This window comes from Balearica regulorum, chromosome 11 (genome assembly GCF_011004875.1).
Source record: "Balearica regulorum gibbericeps isolate bBalReg1 chromosome 11, bBalReg1.pri, whole genome shotgun sequence".
NCBI lineage: Eukaryota > Metazoa > Chordata > Aves > Gruiformes > Gruidae > Balearica > Balearica regulorum.
Genome location: NC_046194.1, coordinates 5568254 through 5587534, shown reverse-complemented (window position 1 = coordinate 5587534; position 19281 = coordinate 5568254). Strand labels below are relative to the sequence as shown.

Below are 19281 nucleotides of genomic sequence, written 5' to 3'. Positions count from 1 at the left end.
GAAGTGACACAGAAACAGAAGATATTTCTGACGATAGAAAGCTAGATTGGTGCACGCGTTGTGTGTGAATACGACACGTGAAGTTAAATTTTGTTGACTTTCTGACAGTTTGGGGCTTCACAAAGAAATGAGTTTTGGAAAGCTGGAAAGAAGTGTAGCTGAGGAATACTTTCAAACCCAAAGATGACAGCGCAAAGGAGAAAACTGCTTTTGTGGATCTAGTTTATTAATAAGCATTGTAATTAACAAGACAACATGCTGTACAGAAACCTGAAATAGAACTACTGCAAATTTACTGGTCTTTAAATGCTGCTGGACCGTAGTATATGATGTCCAACTGCATGATTTGTAAAGTGTGGTTAGGGCTGTTCCAATACACAGACATACACTGCTCACTCTCAGATCCTGGAGTATGTCATAAAGCAGGGAGATTTCCCAGAAATACAAACTCAAATATTTACAAGAAATCGTAAATCTTTTTCTTCACTAGGGATAACATAAGTTATACACAATTTTCCTACGTATACCAAATAAAATCTTTGCCTTCAACTTTACTTTGTGTCTGCACAAACCAATCCCTTTTTCTTTATCTGGTTAAATAATGGGAGCAAACTTCCGTGCAATCATTTAATTGATAATCATTCATTAAGGATTGGTATTAAAGCTGCAAAAGCAAAACTTGAGCAAAGTCAGGTGTTTAAAAACTTGAACTTTCCAAGCTTGAATCAAATAACCTTGAGCTAATCAACCATTACTGACTAGAAGTTATTTAGGTCTAATGTCTTTGGCTTGCCCGTGCTGGAAGCGGGGTGATAACGGCAGCTCGGCGCTGACGGGGTTTCACGCTGGATTGCAGCTTGCTCAGCATACAACGGAGCAAACTTTCACTTCTCTTACCAAAAACCCCAAACTGGTCTATGCACACTGGGGTCATAGATGCCCGATACAAAGTGGCTGCTCTCCTCCAGCCCTACGCCAAGCAAAAAGACCTGGCTGGATTCAGAACCACATAACTAATGTTATGTCAAGCTAGCTGTCATGCTAACGTTCATAAGCCCTCAGGTCCTATTAGCATGGGCTCATTGCCATGATAATTAGCTAAACGACCTGCATCCGGCCAGCTCACAGCCCAGAGAGAGCAGGTGCTCAGTAGTCTCTGTCTGGCCAAGCAGACATGCCTAATTATTCTTCCTTTAGAATTAAGTTACACTTCAGAATACAGCACGCTTTAGGAAAACAAAGAAATAGCACATTTTAGCTCAAATGCTTTGACTTCAGTTCTTTTTCCTTAAGGTTTTTTTAGGTTTTTTTATAATTGATTGCCTTACAATATGGAAAAAAAGCACCTTTCTTTCTGCCACCTCTACCCATGACTTTGATGCAATACTTTTAGAAGAGCAACAAGCATGTGCTGAGTTTGGGGTGGGGAAATTATCTAGGCTAGACTGTGGGACACATTACTTTGAAGGCAAAGGTTTTCCTTTATTGTTACACCGTATGAAACAAATCTAATCATGTAACTACCATTTTACTGTATATTGTATATAGGATTGTTTTTTTCCACAAATTCACACAAGTAAGATAAAATAAGTTAAATGACTAAAAAAAATTACACAAAAATATACAGTCTATGTACTAGATAAATTATTTATATATATGGCAAGATGTGTAAAGAGTCTCTAGAAACGTTAGTCCTCTGGGTACTGACATGCCACTCAAAAATGTTGTCTCAAATGCATAGTTTTATATATTAGATATGCAATATATAATAATGAGGAAAACCATTTAGCTCTTGATACGCTGTGTATTTACAATTAATTGTTCTGTATCTTGTTGACAGAATTTTAGAATATCACAACACAATTCGTGGATATAACATGTAATACTTCCTATAATCAGATTCATCTTTACAATGCTTTTTGTGTAAGCAATTTTTTGTTGTTGTTTGCTGTTGGGGGTTTGTAGTTTTCAAGGGAAAGGCTGATGGTTAATTGCTTCTGTACCTTAGGAAAAAAACCCAAACCAAAACAACCCCCTAAACGTTCAAATGTGAAGTTTGTTGGGTTTTTTCCCTACCTGTGAAAAAACACTAATTCTGGTTCTTTCATCTTTTCCTATGAAAATCCTGAAATCATAGAAATGAATTTTTTGCCAGGTAATTTCAGCAGCCAGAAAGGAAATGTTGCAGGCAAAAAAAAATTGAGAGTTCTCCAATGCAGCTGCCAATTCTGTAAACATTTGGTGTGGCAGCTTTCTGTAATAAAAACTAAAGTCCTCTGCTTACAATAGGAAGCATTGGCTGTCAGCATTATTCTAAATTTGCACAATTAATATGTTTGGTAAATCTGTGTAAACTACAGATAAGTTTTTTTTGTGTCTCCCTGAAAAGGACTGCTGAATTTTCTCATTGTGATATCTCCAAAGCAAACAACAAAGGGCTTTGTATATTAGATATGAATTAATTTGTCAAATTTTTAATTGTCCTGGAATTGAAAATGAGTTGTGTCAGCTAATGTGTGTCAGTACCCAAAGGATTATTATTTTTTTCCAGGATTTACATGCAACTGGAAGCCAGTGTGCCACATCTTTTCTAAACGTTATTGAAAACTACATTAAAAAAAAAGAAAAGAGGTACATCATTAGATAATCTGATGTTCATTAATTAAACCCTATCAGTAGGTTAAAGGTGAAGCTTCTTTTATTTTGCACATAAAATCTAAATGTGATTTTAATAGATTTACAGTGGGGACAGCGATATATAAAGCTACTTATACCTGCTGGGCACATAAGAGAAGCTCTTTTAACATTCATTGGAAACCCTCAACAACTTGAACTTCTGTAAATTTTACAAGCAGCTAATATTACAGCATTTTTACACACAGTTTTGTTTATAAATTACAGATTTAAGTTACAATATGAAGCCTACATAGAATTCTATTCATAGGAAATATTCACACACTGTCTTTTTTCCCCCTCATACAACTTCGATTGTCTCACTTAATGTAGCAATAAAACTAAACAAAGTTATGCAGTTTTTTAAAGAAAAAAATTCTTGGTATGTACATATTGTAAATGATGAAATGGCTAAACAGCAACAAAACACTAGAAGGAAAATGTGTTTTTTCATGTAAGGAAGGAACCTCCTTTTCATCCACTGTAGAATTTACCAGCTTTTTTCTGCCACTATTAAGAACATATCCTCCAGTACACAGAACACGGAAAAAAATCCCTCATCTTTAAAGAGAATCATCTTGAGACTTTATCAAATAAACTGATTGGGGTGTATTTATAATTACATTTATCCAGCTTTCATTACCTAGATTCTTTCTTTGCTGAGAACTGTCAGTCATTCTTTAATAATCTAAGCCACAATGACGAGAACTCCTTCATCTAATAGGTTTGTGGTGAAGTAACTAATATTATAGCTAACCTTTTACTGAATACTTACAATAGGTGAATATAGCTGTAAAAAAAAAAAAAAAAAAAGCAATATACTTCACTATAATATTCTTCTAAACACCAGTAGCTTGCAGCCACGACATCACAATAGCCAAAAAAACTACCCCATTTTCCTACTGTTTTCAGCAGTGCCCATGTAATTTTCAACTAACAGGAACAGTAGCCAAAGCAAGCTCTGCAAGATGAAAAAAAAATGAAAAAAAAAAAAAAATTAAAAAAATATTAGAAACAGATTTATGGCTTGAAAAGCATAATATGTATCATATTGTTGATTACATTATTGTAGAAAGGAAAATCTTGGAAATTAAAAAAAGTTAGTTATAATTTTTTTCCCGGTTTTGATCTTGCATAATCTATCATTGTCGTATTATTTCACACAGAAAAGCCTAGCTGAGAGCTTTCTATTTCATCTGTTGCATTCTTTCAAAGAATAAATACCTGTAGATTGAGCCAATAAACATTAAAATCAAAAGCAATTATCAAGTCTTTAAGTACATTTTCCTTCTTAATTATATAAAAGATAAATTTTGGTGGAAAGATAGACCATCCTTCTTAAGAATTAGATTTTAAGATCTTATTCATTCAATGATGTAAGATAATCAAATGAGAAATTGCCCACTTGATCTCTATTGCTAAGCAAATGGCAGCTGAAGTCTAGGAATATGCTATAAATTATAACAACAAAGAAAAAATTGAGTAAGCTATATTTAGACTGTAATATTCCCCAAACTGTACTAAGAAATTGCTTCCAACAGGGAGGAAGAACCGCTAACAGGTATTTGCACTATATGGCCCATATGAGAAAATGAACAGGATTTATTGTTTTTCTTTTGATTATTTCTGGGTTGTGCATTTTCTTCCCCATTTTGTGGATTTTACCAAGAACTATGGTAAATTTCTTTCAACTAAGTCCTAAGGATTTAGCTTTTTAATTTCAAACTTAGGATTCTATATACATAAATATTCACAAGCCTAACAAGTTTGCGTACGCACTAAGACGACCGTTAGGCTGTGACTATATACAGTCACACTTAAAGCCTGAAATAGCGGATTTGTCAGATCTGCATTTATAGCTGGTGCTCGTGTATAAACGTAGTGCTACTCCCAGACACCGGGGCCTGGTGGGACGCGGCGAAGTTTGCCAGAGGAATGACTTTGACGGGATCTTCACTGGCGCAATGTCTTTCGCAGGTGTTGTAGAACTGGGGCCTGGGCCCACCCTGGCCTTTGTCAGTGTCGTCCTTTGGAAGGGGCCTCCCGAGAGTGTGTCGTCCCTCAGGCCGGGCTCCTCGGCCCCAGCCTTGCTGGAAGCCAAACGATGGCAAAGGGGTGTTGGACTGCTGATACTGTGTCAAGGACGGCGGCATCCAGCAGTTGTCAGAATGGCCTAGGATGAGACACTCCTGCGTGCAGGTTTCAGAGGCTTCGGCCAGGGCTTTCTGCAGATTCACCTCGATAGCTGTGGGCGTGGAAAAAAGACAAGACGTTGTCAGAGGTCTGAAGACTGATGTGCACAGGGAATCAAGGTTAACAAAGGAACCTCAGTTCTACAATAACAGCCACAGCCTGGAATCAAAATACCTCCAGGTGTAGAACTTAAGTGTAGGCTTAGATGTTCCTAGGTTTGGGGCCCATGGTGTTGTCACTGGCTATTGTCAGAAAAAAAAAAATGTTTAATGAACAGATGATACCATCATTACAGCTATGTAACTAGAGCCCTTAAACATTCTACTTACCTCTTCGCTTTTTGAAATTGTCATTTGTGTAATAAAGCAAAAAGCTTTATAGTAATCTAATACCATAATTCTATATAACTGCGTACAACTACTTGAAAAAAAACACCCTAAAATTAGGGTGGTTTTTTTTTAAATGTTCTCTTAAAACTGGATTTTTTGATTGTTTTGTTTTGCTTAGGGCAAAACAAAATTAATTTGGACACATAGCCAAAGATGGTACATTGGCTTCAAAGATGCACTTCAGAGCTTTAAGAATGAAAGACGGCGTAACAGCTATTTTAAAGAGAATTGATTTCTCCATGCATTCGATACTGGAAACCTTGAAAAATCAAAGGGCAATAGCAAAAGAAGCTGTAACCTTCCATAGTTTGCTAGTAATCGAAAGATTTCTTCAGTAGATGCAAGGTTTGTGCCCTTGAAAAAGGATTATAGAATTTATAATTTGTTCAAAGGCAAAGTAAACTACTAAATCTGAGAGACGTAATTTGCAATACATAAACAACCTTGATCGGTTTCATTTAAACTGTGGCTGTACCATGTTGTGTACATTTAAACTAACAGAATCATTCCTTGAAATAGTTTTCACGTTATATGTGTTAATTTTATATCCTCTTGCTGCGTACAGGGTTTAAATACATCAGGAACAAAGAAGAATATCTGATTAGATATTTTGCTGTGTTGTCTTCGCAAAACTTTCTAGTGAAAGATACATACCTATTTTTAATATCTGTCTTCATGAAAATAACATTTAAAATTGGATTCTGGCTCATAACCATTGGAGAAGGTATGCCGCTAGGAATTACTTATAGCAATACGAGTTCTGAGTAGGAGCCTCTCACCCTCTGAGCTTTATGTTTAAACACGTGCTGCATTTCTGTTTTAATAAATACTTTGCCTGCTGAAATCTGTGTAAAGCTACAAAGCACAAATACATATTTCCATGTTACATCTCAATACAAACGAATTAAGTTTTTCCTTCAGGCACTGAAATATATAATGCTGCTGTCCAAAATACAGTATGTATCTATATATAAATCTACCGCATTTAAGTAGACAACTGGTTGCTTGTTGTATCATGAATGCTATACTCTTGATTATTTCTCCTTAAGTACATTGTATGAGTATGTGCCAGTTAGAGAAATGATTGTTTTTAAATGCTACTTTGCCCTATTACTGGTATTTCAACATGTCTTCAGTCATTTTGTCTCAGTATTTTTCAATGTAATCCTGACAAAGCTTTGGCACCTTGCTGTTGAAATACTAATCCAGTTTTGATGGGCAGTAGGAGACATAAATATGGAAATAATTCAGCAGAGGCAATAGTTCCTGCAAAAAAAAAGTTACTACTGGTAGATTAGTCTAATCTTTCTGTGTCCTACTATCTGCTATTAGAGACATAAATCTGAGTATATACAAGTCTTTGTAAAGCTCTTTAATTATCCAAGTTTGCTTCTCTTCTGATCAAGGCAATTAATTGAAATCAGGTACAACCTTGACAGAGGTTATCCCTTTTTTATACAGAAACTGATCTTTACTGTATTTATTAAAAACCCAGTAACTTAGTGTTTCTTTTTATCTCAAGACTTTCTGAACGCTCTTAAAAATGCTAACAATTCGGTTAAACTGAAAAAAACACAATTATTTGGAAATAATACTTAGGCATTTCTAGCTCTTCACAGCAAGCGGTTACAATACTTGTATTGTACTAGCTCTCTCAAACTTCAGTAAGAGAGTAAACAAAGCTAAACCATCAAAAGAAGTGTTTGGCAATAAAAACTTAACATTTAAGCTTTAGACAAGGCAACTGCAGAAATAAAGGTCACTTATAAAATATTCTCTACACCATCTCGACCCATCAGTAGGACAGTAATTTTGTGCCATGTGTTGTCAGACTACCTGTGGACTTGGAACATGCTACCATGCTAAGAATAACAACATTGTCGGAATGACAGTCTTGTTTATTCTGTTAATAAAGAGATATTTTTACCTGAGTTTTCATTTTAGCAAAAAAAAATTAAAAATAACAAAATCTTTAATACAATCCCAGGCATAATCATAAGTTATGTATACAAATTGTTTTGGCTTTGAGTTGAGGTTTTGTTATACAACAGTCTACCAATGCAGGATTCTTTAGAAGATACACTTTTTGTAGCAGTCATAATCTTTCTGTCGATGTCTTCACGGATGTGGCACACGTAATCTTGATTGTCAGAGTATGTTTTTCATCACTGCTTATGATTAATAACATGTAAAATATTCAGGTCTCATTAACTTTGAAGAGTTAAGACCCTTTTCTACTCGGCACCTCTGCAGTATTGCAGAACAGGAAATAAAAGAAGTATTTAGCAAATACAAGTACTTTTCTGTATGATGTCTGACTCAATTTTTCACCAACAGTAACAGTCAAGTTTTGTTTTATAATATAGTGAATTCGTTAAAAAAAATTAAAATAAATAAATTTTAAGAAATCAATGATATCTTTAACTTCTAGACTAACTTTAACAGGCATACAAATTTAAAAAAAATAAATTAATGAAACAGTTTTGTGGGTTTTTTTAAGGAAAATCACCTATGTATAGGCCACAGCATTAGTGCAACCCTAAGGCAGTCTTTAGGAGACTGGGTATGCTGTAAGAAACCAAATTAACTAAGGGTGTTACAATGAACATGGTGTGAGGTAGGCAAGGTCTCCAATATCTGCATTTAAAAGAAACTTAGAAAATCTCATCAAGTGATCTGCTGCAGTAAATAGTACTAGCAAGGATATGTGAGATGCAAAACAGTTTCTGTTTGGTATAAAGTAAAACCAAATATAACCAGCAGTGTGAAATATTATATTTTTAGCACAATGAAGTAAAAATGAGTATTGGAACATAATTCATCTGTTTTGAATGAACCTTGAACAAAATGTAGGAGATTTTCTGCATGAATATTCACCAGGCATTATCTTTTTTGCCTGTTCTTCCAGTCTATGAAATGTAGCTTGTTTCTGTCAGTCTAATTTATTCTCTGTTTTCCTAACATATCACCATTCTTCTGCTTCTTTAGCACCTGAAATCCTACTAAATAGCTACTTGGCACTGGCATTGCACCATCATCTGAACTATGCTTTACTTATTAAAAGTACATTTTTTAACAATTCCCTATTTTATCAAAGAAGAGAGCTTTATGTTAGCAATGTATGATACTAATGGTGCCAACTTAAACCCGAATGCAGCTGATTTCCAAATACGCCGTTACAGACTTAACCCAGGAAGAGGTCACTGTAACTGGCATTGGGCAGATGTCCTCAGCACCCTGTCTGGCTCCCCCTCCACCACTTGCTGCCTACTTTAAACAAAGGATTCTCTGGCTGGCTCAGCCGAGCATCCCAGAGAACCATCTGAGGAGGAATTCAAGCCACCCAGCTGGGTGAGGTTCGGTGCTGATGTGGCCATTTGTCAGAAGCTGTGTAAATTGACCATGGCATGTTCTAGCTGCTACTCTTTAAGCTTCCTTTTGGTTTGCATCATTGCTAAATGTAGGTGACAATAAAAGTTTTGAGCCCTTCTCTCTCATTCAAAAGTTGTAATGCAGGCAATTATTCTGCATAGTCTGATAAGTACTCAGTGGTAGGAAACATCTCTGACATCTGCCTCTACCAATCAAGTAAAAGAATCTTCCTGCTGTCTCTAAGTATTTTCAGAAGAAAATATGGTTTTCTCTACTGAAATTCAGTGTCTAGTGACATCTTCTCACATAAGATATGACAGGGTTATAAGTGCAGATACAAGTGTACATATCCCCATGTATTATGAATAAACAATACATTCCATCGAACTCTTACCTGTCTACCTCGCTTCTTACTTCACTCAGTAATAAACCCTTAATTTTATATACTTTTTTCATACTACATGGAGATTCTTCAACCATGACATACAAGCAGTATAAAAGAGAATTTTTAATTCATAGACTAGATCACACTCATGCACATGTGAGTTTACCACTTTGATTTGAACTCCAGATTGTATTAGGAATGAAACTATTTTTTAAATTGTCTGCCTCTGAACTAAGAACATTTCTAAAGAACGTGTCTGTCAGATTTTATGCAATGTTTAGATCAGAACTGTCAAATATAACTAAAAGCACAATAGTTAAAAGACTTTTCTTCATTGTTCCACTGTCTTTAGTCAGTATTGGGACCAGCGCTGCTTAACATCTTTGTCAGCAACACGGACAGTGGGATTGAGTGCACCCTCAGCAAGTTTGCCGATGACACCAAGCTGCGTGGTGTGGTCGACACACTGGAGGGAAGGGATGCCATCCAGAGGGACCTTAACAGGCTGGAGAGGTGGGCCCATGTGAACCTCATGAAGTTCAACAAGGCCAAGTGCAAGGTCCTGCACGCGGGTCGGTGCAATCCCAGGCACAACTACAGGCTGGGCAGAGAACGGATTGAGAGCAGCCCTGAGGAGAAGGACTTGGGGGTGTTGGTGGAGGAGAAGCTCAACATGACCCAGCAATGTGTGCTTGCAGCCCAGAAAGCCAATTGTGTCCTGGGCTGCATCACCAGCAGTGTGACCAGCAGGTGAGGGAGGTGATCCTGCCCCTCTGCTCCGCTCTTGTGAGACCCCACCTGGAGTACTGCGTCCAGCTCTGGGGTCCCCAGTACAGGAGAGACATGGAGTTGTTGGAGCGAGTCCAGAGTAGGTCACAAAGATGATCAGAGGGCTGGAGCACCTCTCCTATGAAGAAGGGATGAGAGACTTGGGGTTGTTCAGCCTGGAGAAGAGAAGGCTCCAGGGAGACCTTAGAGCAGCCTTCCAGTACCCAAAGGGGCCTACAAGTGAAATCCGGAGAGAGACCGTTTACAAGGGCATGGAGTGACAGGACAAGGGTGAATAGCCTTAAGCTGAAGGAGGGGAGATTTAGATCAGATATAAGGAAGAAATTCTTCTCTATGAGGGTGGTGAGGCACTGGAACAGAGAAGCTGTGGATGCCCCATCCCTGGCAGTGTTCAAGGCCAGGTTGGATGGGGCTTTGGGCAACCTGGGCTAGCGGAGGGTGTTCCTGCCCACGGCAGGGGGGTTGGAACGAGATGGGCTTTAAGGTCCCTTCCAACCCAAACTGTTCTATGATTCTATAAGAGGGCTCACTCCTTTCTTGGTCTGCCAAGACATCACTTGCATCAAGGAATCACAAAAAGACTTAGGCTGGGAGGAATTTTTGAAGATATCTGTCTAACATTCTGCTCAAAGCAGGATAACTTGGTCAAAGTAGAAGAGAACAGATTTTCCAAAAGTTTAGGCCAAACTTTCAGAATTGCACATATCCCTTTAAAAAAACCCTGCATGTATATGTTAAAAGAGAAATGTGCGTTTCTAAGAGCTGAACAATTAATAAACAATCAGTAACATGAGCTCCTGGAGAAGCCTTAAAACATTTCCACCTTTATCCACATGTGTAATAATGATCAAAAGACATTTGTAAATGTATTCATTAGCAAAGTACTCAGACTCATTAGAAGTTCAAAAAGTGCCTGACTGTACTGTACTGATGCAGGCTTAAGGGCCTATAAATTGTGCAAAAAAAAAAAAAATTTCAAAAACTATTTAAACAAAAAAAAGAAAAAGAAAAAAAAAGAAAACAACTTAAAATACAGAATATAGAGTGCTTGAATTTTAAAGCTATGTAGCTGAAGTCTTAATGAAAAGCCAGTATTGAATTTGACACATTTTGGATGCAAACCATCCAGTGTTACATTTAGAGCACTCTTGTTTCATAATAAAGCAAGCAACAATTAGCAAGCAATTAAGCAAATTGCCCATAATTATGCCATTGCTGAGCTATTTTTCATATTTTCACAACACAGCACATATATGAATACATGGCTTGCAGTGCCAATGCTATTCTGTCAGCATCCAGAAGTGCCTCTCATTTACTGAAGCGTTTCATATTAAACAGCTCCCATCGCACTTTCAGTGCTCTCTGCTCAGCAGGAACCCACCAGAGTGATGAAGATGACAACCTTATACTACTCATCTCAGCCAATAGCTCCTAAGGAATGGGTCGTGTCCCCCCCCATTTTTTGCCCATGTGTATTTACTAAATGCGGTACTAAATCTAAGCAGGAATTCAAGCGTAATATAGGGAAATTATAGTCCAGAATTACCCTGGTGACCAAAAATGGCCACTTGGGTAACATCATTTAGCGGTCTCCACTATGTGGAGAGAACAGAAATGACATTAACAATAAAAAAGGGAGGGGAGAATAGTTGTTAGTGTAAACTGGGTTACTTTAATAAGGTCAGGAGGAAGAAGCTTGGATGTAGAAACCCTAAATAACTGCTTCTATAATATACTCCACTTTTTTTGCTTTAATAATAAAATGCCTTTGGGAGAAGTTTCCTATGAATATTTTATTTCCCGTATACGTCTCAATAAATTAAAAACATAAAAGAGTTACTTAAGTTCTAGCCTTTAAACCATTTTATTCAAAGAACAAGTAGGACACACCACTTCCTTTCCTTCTCAGCTGTGTGTACAGAGCTTGCCTGTACCAAAGCCTGGGAGAAATCATACTCGGAGGAAGAGTGATCCTCCAGATGTTCTAACTGAGGAATCAACAGGCATGCAGGAAATCACACATTTTCATGTGCTACCTAGGCTTGCCAGATTGTACTGGATATCTTGCAAGAATAAGCTCTCCTTCCATACCAGGGAACACAGTTTATATCCTAGCATCCGTCGGTTTAATTTGAATTTAATCCTAAAATCTGCCATGAGTTAGGCTTATTATAAAATCCCAATGGTGTGAGGTGTATTTTGTACCTGGCTTCAATTAGTCAGGCAAACATTACCAAAGGTGGCTGGGAAAACTTGGTGAGAAGGAAGACAGGGAATGGAGGAAGTACCTGGGCAAAAGAGACAGCATATGGTAATTCCTGTATAATTAACTATGCTTGTGAAGTGAAGTGAATCTTTCCTTCACAAATAATAGCCACATAAATAATGCACATTAATCTTTCATTAAGTCATCTCTTATTGTTATTCTGACTAGAATTTCAATCTTGTATTACTCAAACCCAAGAAATGGTCTAAAAGCAATGCTGCCATAAAAATTTCAGTAAAAATAATTGCTGTTTTCCACAGGAAGAGATTTCATCAAAACACCCTCAAGTCCCCAAACGCCCTGCAACCTCTTCTGTTTCAGCCTAATGAACACGGGCGTGACGGTGTTGTAGAACACGGGGCATTGACCCTTATTGCTTCAACATTCCAATTGTATTCATCTTCAATGCCCATGTTTTGTTGCTAATTATGGCAAAACAAATATGGTAATTTGCAAAGGACACATGTTTCTTAGCTTATGAAGTACATATTGAGTTATCAATGAGAATTTTAACCATAACTTGTAAAGTATAATGACCATTTAAACGAATAGCCTAAAACCTAGTATATTGATTACAACACTGGGTAATACAATGTGCTTTATTTAATATTTAATTAACTGCTTCACATTTGTACTGAAGCTTCTTAATTATTAATACATGGTTCATTATTTAATACAGAATATAAATTTAAATTCAAATCAATTAAACAAGGTGAAACTACATAGTAAAAAATGGTTTATCCTCCAGCAATAACCTTCGACCTGGACACGTAGTAAAGAGTGAAATTTGCATTTCTTCCCCCATACCTGAGAAGACTACGCATTTTAGGTGGTATAAATTAAGCTTGTCTACTGATGTAAAGTTTGTGTAATAAACCTGACATTTCACAAAAGTACGCTGGATGAAACAGGGGTTCAGCTGGTGCCTGGAAGAGGCATTTCGATAGGCGTTTTCTCCAGGGCGTTTTGTAACACGGCAAACTTTCTCTCTTGATGTGTCATTTTAAGCCATTTCAACCTCTTATTTGCAGTCAGGGAAAGAAGAGGCTACAGAATGTTGTAGATACCCAGCAATTATCCCCCTGGAATGACTGCCTCCTTGAGTAACATCTTTATCTCAAGGCGGTGGGCTGAGCCTGGGCAGCAGCTCAGGACCACGCAGCGCTGGCTCGCTCGCTCCTACCCCCTGAGCGGTGCGGAGAGCACTGGGAGACTTCCACCCTTCTCCGGCGACGAGCGGTGCTTGTCGATGCTCTCTCTTACAGTCACCAGGAGAGCAAAAATGCAGTCACGTATCTGCAAGCATTATTAGGGAGTCTGCAGCAATAAGTACAACACTAATTTCACTAAACGCTCTAATATGATGATGTTTCTAAAGCCTTATTGCTCACATATGCGTGTATACCTATATAAAACCTAGTTTTATGCTTGCTTAAATATCCTTAAACTTGAAATAGGAGATGAGGGAAATGTATGAAGAATAGTGTATATCTCATATCAACTTCTAGAGATTAAATTTCAAATGCTCAGTAAATGTTGCTCTTAAATGTGCAAATGGAAGTCATACCTTAAAATTTTTAACTTAGAAAAAGTGATCTAGTCAAACATGTTAGAACAGAATGGGGGCTAACTGACAGAAAAATCACTTGACTAGTACAAGGTAACTCTGTACACTATGAAGTACCATTTATATCTCCTTTTAGTGATGAAATAGTTGTTCAAATGCCTCATTAGGAATGTGTATGAGGATCCACTACCACCAATTAAACAGATGTGTATTTGTGTAAATTCATTTAGTATTTAATCCTGCGTCGGTTCAACATAGTACGGTCTTTCATTTAATTCAACATAGAGGAGAATCTTTTGCACGTGGGTTTGCTGGGGAATTTAGGGGCATATCAATATACCATTTTAAGAGGCACTGAACATGTCAGGAGGATATAACAAAGTGAGAAAATGTATTATATCATGGAAGTATGGCTATTACTGTACTTTCCCCATAAAAGCAGGAAAAAAATACATTAAAACAATACAAACAGCTTGAGGTTTTGTCTGTACAGAAAGGTTGTTTGTCTGAAACTATAAAATGAGCAGTCTGCAAAATGCAGCTTCATATAGCTAACCCTTAGAAAAAGAAATTTACTTAGTAATTTCTACAGATAATTCCTAACATCTGTTCTCTCTTCTTCAAACCTAGCTAAAGAGGTTGCTCCGTTTCATTCACACTTGCATTCATATATATATATTAAGTTTTAAAAAGAAGAAAATTCTGGCTTACAATATCTACAGTGTAAGTATACTGAATATAATATTATATTCAGTTTTTAAGGTGTAAGTTTTAAATAAAAGTGTGTGTGTGAAGGAGAGGTAGTTTACTGATTTTATTATAAATCATGAAATACCTCGAAAGGGTGAAGATTCATAAAGGAGCTAAGAATCACTGAATCTACATAAACTCATTTGGTGTAGAAACAGCAGAAAATACATTTCTTAAGCTTAGGCTGCGGTCATCATAATAAAAAAAAAAATCAATTACCTTTTGTGTTTCTCTGGCTAGAGAACAAAGATCTGGGCTTGAAGATAGGAAAAAGGATGAACTTCAAAGAGATAAGAAGGGAACAGAATTTCTAGGTGGGATAAGGTCAGTAGCATTTATTCTCAGTAACAGACCTACATGAAAATATTGGTATACTCTCATACTACTCTAATGATGAATTCTAACAGTGGTGACAATAAGCAGATCAGGTAACCGAGTCATCCTCAGCAGAATGCAGAATATAGGCAAGGTGATGAAGAAGGGGACGAGAAGTTGATCTTTCACTGTGTTTGAGATACTTCACATACAGCAATTCCTTCATGGGATAGGTGTGGGATAAACGACCTACAGTTCAGCTGCAGATATCTGTATTTACACCCTTTACGCACTTCAGTAAGAGTTGCTTGATGTATCTACATAACAAATGGGGCTCTGTTTTCTTTTTATTGACTTTACAGTAAAAATAAACAAAAGTTTGTTCTACTAAGAAATTATTTTCAATTAAGTAATTGAACAACTGTGGGCAATTGTTCATGGTTCAGACACTTCAATGAAACGGTAATTTTCAAAAGGAAACCACAAAAACCCCAAATGCTAAGCAAGCTGGTAAACATATCTCTCCTGTGATAACTTAAGAGTTAGACAATAAAAGATGTTTTGAAATTGTGTTTTCATCAGATATACACAAACAGAAATTTAAAGTCAAAGGCCACTAGAGCAACAAACAAAATAAACCTACAACATTCTGAAAATAGTCTGTGGGTTTTATGCTCTGACCCCAATTGCATTTTGAGAAAAAAAAAAAAAAAAAGAAGCATTTTTCTTTGTTAGAATGTAAACAAAAAATGATTTGGTTTTATTATGAATACCCTGATTTATTTATTTTGTGAATACTTCTAAGTGTTTTTACGATATTCACCTATGCTGGTATCTAAGTAACACACTATGCTTACTTGAGTGCTGACAGATTTTACATTTGATTGGACCATGCACAATATTAAATCTATTTATTTCACCTTAATATATAAGTAAAGCTCGCTGAAGTTTTTTTTGACAAAACAATTTTCCAACCAAAAACGTAGTTTCAAAGTTCAACTGTTTTGTGACAATGTTGATTCAAATGACATTTTTGGAGTATAAATACGGGAACTAATAGTTTCCATTTTCACTATTCATTTTATTTTCATTTAGATTTTTAAAACATGAGAATCCTTAATATTTCAACATTATGCAGAAATGACATTATTGAAAGGAAATGTTCTTGTTTCTCCAAAGCTTTTCCTCAGATTTTCCATTTCACAATAAATTTCAAGTTCCAATTATGATACTGAAAGCCAACGTGAACTGTTTACAGTTCACGGCATCTGCAACGTGGTCTGAGTAATTAGGATAACTATTGCAGGGCCAAGAGACACTTTCTAGTTCCCCTAAAGTATCCAGTAGCAAGTCGGTGCTGTTGTGCTTATTAAACTCCTTAATCACAATCCACAACCTTGCAGAAGGACGGGCTGGGGGAGTAAAACTTTGACATTTCCTGTCTCCACGGGAGCTTCGCATCTCCTGCAGCTTTTGTCCTCCCCAAGAGGACACCCTCCTCCATATGGCTGCAGCTCAGGCGGGTTTTTCTCTTGGAAAACCCTCTGAACCACAGACTCCTTGATGACTAGACAAAACATTTTCTAACCAATTTTTCACAGCAGTTTTCTGTCACTACCGCTTTGTCAATCTGCCACAGACTACCCTCAGTGGAACCACGTAGCTACTCGTCCCTTTGACAAAGACCCCAGAAAAGTGTGAATACATGGAAAGGGCCATGTTTGATTAACAACTTTGTGATTGCTGTAAAAATGAAATTTGAAAGGTAATAATTACGTTTGTAATTACTTAGGTCTAAATCTCTTACGTTTCCTACTCCCTCTCTTTCTGGGCAGTTGGAGCAATGACTCATTAATAATAAAAAGTCATTTAACCCTGCAGGCACATTACAAGGAGAAAGATGTCATTTGTCACCAACGCAAATAGAACAATCACTGAAGGATACAGAAAGACCATTATTTCATATTTATTGCAAATGATAAAAGGGACGTTTTGCACTCATTCTTACCATGACATCCCAATCTGCTTTTTAATTATCAGCAAACATAAGGGGACAGCATACAACATATGAGGGACTACTAATAATGTATTGTCCTGCGGTGACATTTCCATAATCACTTTAAATCTATCCTATACATATGTACTAGTTAAAGCTTTCAGCTCATGAAATCATACCCCCTAGTAAGGAATGAATTATCCGTTGCAGATTTAGCACACAAAGCAGCTCTTTCCCAGAGTCTGAGGGTCTGATAGCTGATATATGTATTGCTATTGCTTTAAGTGATAGGATTTGGCATTCTGTTGCCCTTACGGTTGAATACAGTATAACTTAAAAAGAAGTACATCTGTACGCTTGTATTTTTAGGGCAGAAACTTTACAGTTGTAATTCTCACTGGCACTGATTTAGCCAGGGACTTCTGCAAGTCGCTTAATTTTCCAGTCTTGTTCTGTACTTCGCTCCTACAAGAACTCTGTAAGCAGCACTCTATATTAAACGAAACAAATACCCCTATTCATAGGGAACTCAAGGAACTAACTTGGAATTTACTGGATTTTAAAAAGGAATTACTGTTATAACTGCCTGTGTATGAAACAAACTTCTGAGGAAGAGAAAAGACTATTCTTTCCCTAAATGATTTATTCAGGAGATATGAAACCTTGCGGAAAAATACAGAGAGACGTTTCTACTGTGGCATTAGTATGAAAACAAATGAAAGAAGGAAGTTTCATGTAAATAAAAGTTGCCATAATCTGAGTTTCGACGCTATCAAGCTAGAACTTCAAATTCTTCTTTGCTTTGCTTTATCATCAGCACTTATCTAACCATCAGGCATGTAGACAGACCAGAGAACAAATTTAACACGTTATAAACTGTTATTGTGTGGGGTAGAAAGGAGGTAAGCAAACCTCCTAAATCTGTTTATATTTTCCCCAGGTACCACAGTAGACTATATAAAGACATGCTTTAAAAAAGTTAAATAAGTAGTGTTAAGAAATAAGACACATCAGGAAAGAGTAAAATGCACAAGAGTAAAATATGTATTTTCACTCTTAAGATAGTGACAATACAGAAAAGCTTATACATGGAGTGAAATGTTTTGTCAAATTGAAAAATGGAAATAATATGAACACTACAATTTTCACATCAATTTGAGGTAAAATGTTTTGAATTACAGTCATTTTAATCTTGTTTTATAAAGAAAATTACTTCAAATGGGTGATAATTTAAAACAGCATAATCCAAACTTCATTGTGCTCCAGTCAGGCACAGAAGTGTGGCTCCGAGTGATTTGGAGCAATCTTTGCACAGTGGCTCAGAGCCTCATTCAGAATACACATTTCAAAGAAGAAAAAGGATGCCTGACTAGAGTCTCCATCATTTACCTATAAGTTCAAAACTACTTACTGCAATGGCTACAACTTCCTAATTGGGACTTTATAGGCATTGCTAGCACCTTCAGAAATGCTGGCACCATTCTGATGAGGCAATTCTTTCACAGTTCTCATCTCTTTCAACATTCAGTTGTGACCAGTTTCTCCACTGGAGTTTTGCTGTTGGACTGGAAGTTTCTTGTATCACTTCACATAAGCCTTTTCCAACTATTAAGGCGGCTTTGGCAGCAAGGAGTTTTGCTGACAGGATAGGAATATATATATAAATTCCACCCCCACCCCCCCACCCTTTTCCTTTGCTGAAAGAAAAAAAAAAATTACCTCTCAAAATACTCTATTTAGTTTTAATCCTCAGTTTCCCGTGAACAGCCTCCAACAGTGACTTTCAGATTTTCTTCAACATTCTTTTCTGCTCTCCTAAGTAATTTTCAATTAAAAGATAAAAATATTTTAGCTAGTAGCATTAGTAAACTTGTAGTTTCCTTGTCTAAACGAGATAATTCTCTCAGCACCTGGACAATTGACACATGATGGAAATAATTTAGGACAGATCAACATTTGACACAATTCTTGAAAGAACAGGATTTCTCATAGCATACGTAATTTTAAAAGACAGTGTTAGGGAACAGTCAGAGCTGTGATTATTCTGAAAGATTTTAGGGTCAGTAATATCAGCCAAGAGAATGGGAGTGAGCAACTGCTGACAGTAATCTTTTCAGCCCATTGCAATAGCTGTCAGGACAGGTTCTGTGACTGCAACCGTGAGGATTGTGATGATGCTTGAAAACAGGGTAGCGTAGTAGTATTATTATTAATAATAATAATAATCATCATCATCATCATCATCTATTTTAAGACATTATTTTGAGCACAAGAAATATAAAACTGTGGGGGTATAAAGTTAAACTTCATGAAGTATCCAATTGTTCAAAAAATTAAATTCCATTACTTCAAAGACAGACATGTTTTAAATAAGAATAAAAAAATTGATTCATCTTTAAAGAATGCTTTTATAAGCTTAATTATATAAACATCATCATCTTATAACCCCACACTCTCTATGTGTGTCTATATTGAGGATTCTGAAGAGACACATGTATTTGTCGAACTTCAAATTTCAGAGAGTAGATGTTAAGTTTTGACTCAGTCCTATTTGAATAACAAGATATCCTAGCATAAAACAATAAT

General features: G+C 36.6%; 1 protein-coding gene across 1 annotated transcript in view; it reads right to left on the bottom strand.

The window, feature by feature from the left end:
• Window positions 1-218: 218 nt before the first annotated feature.
• Window positions 219-19281, bottom strand: part of PCDH11X (protocadherin 11 X-linked) — a 512159-nt gene continuing 493096 nt past the window's right edge. The window contains exon 7 of the mRNA XM_075763091.1: window positions 219-4918. Coding sequence (XP_075619206.1) covers window positions 4527-4918 — 392 coding nt within the window. The 3' untranslated portion in view covers window positions 219-4526. The remainder of the gene's footprint in view (window positions 4919-19281) is intronic.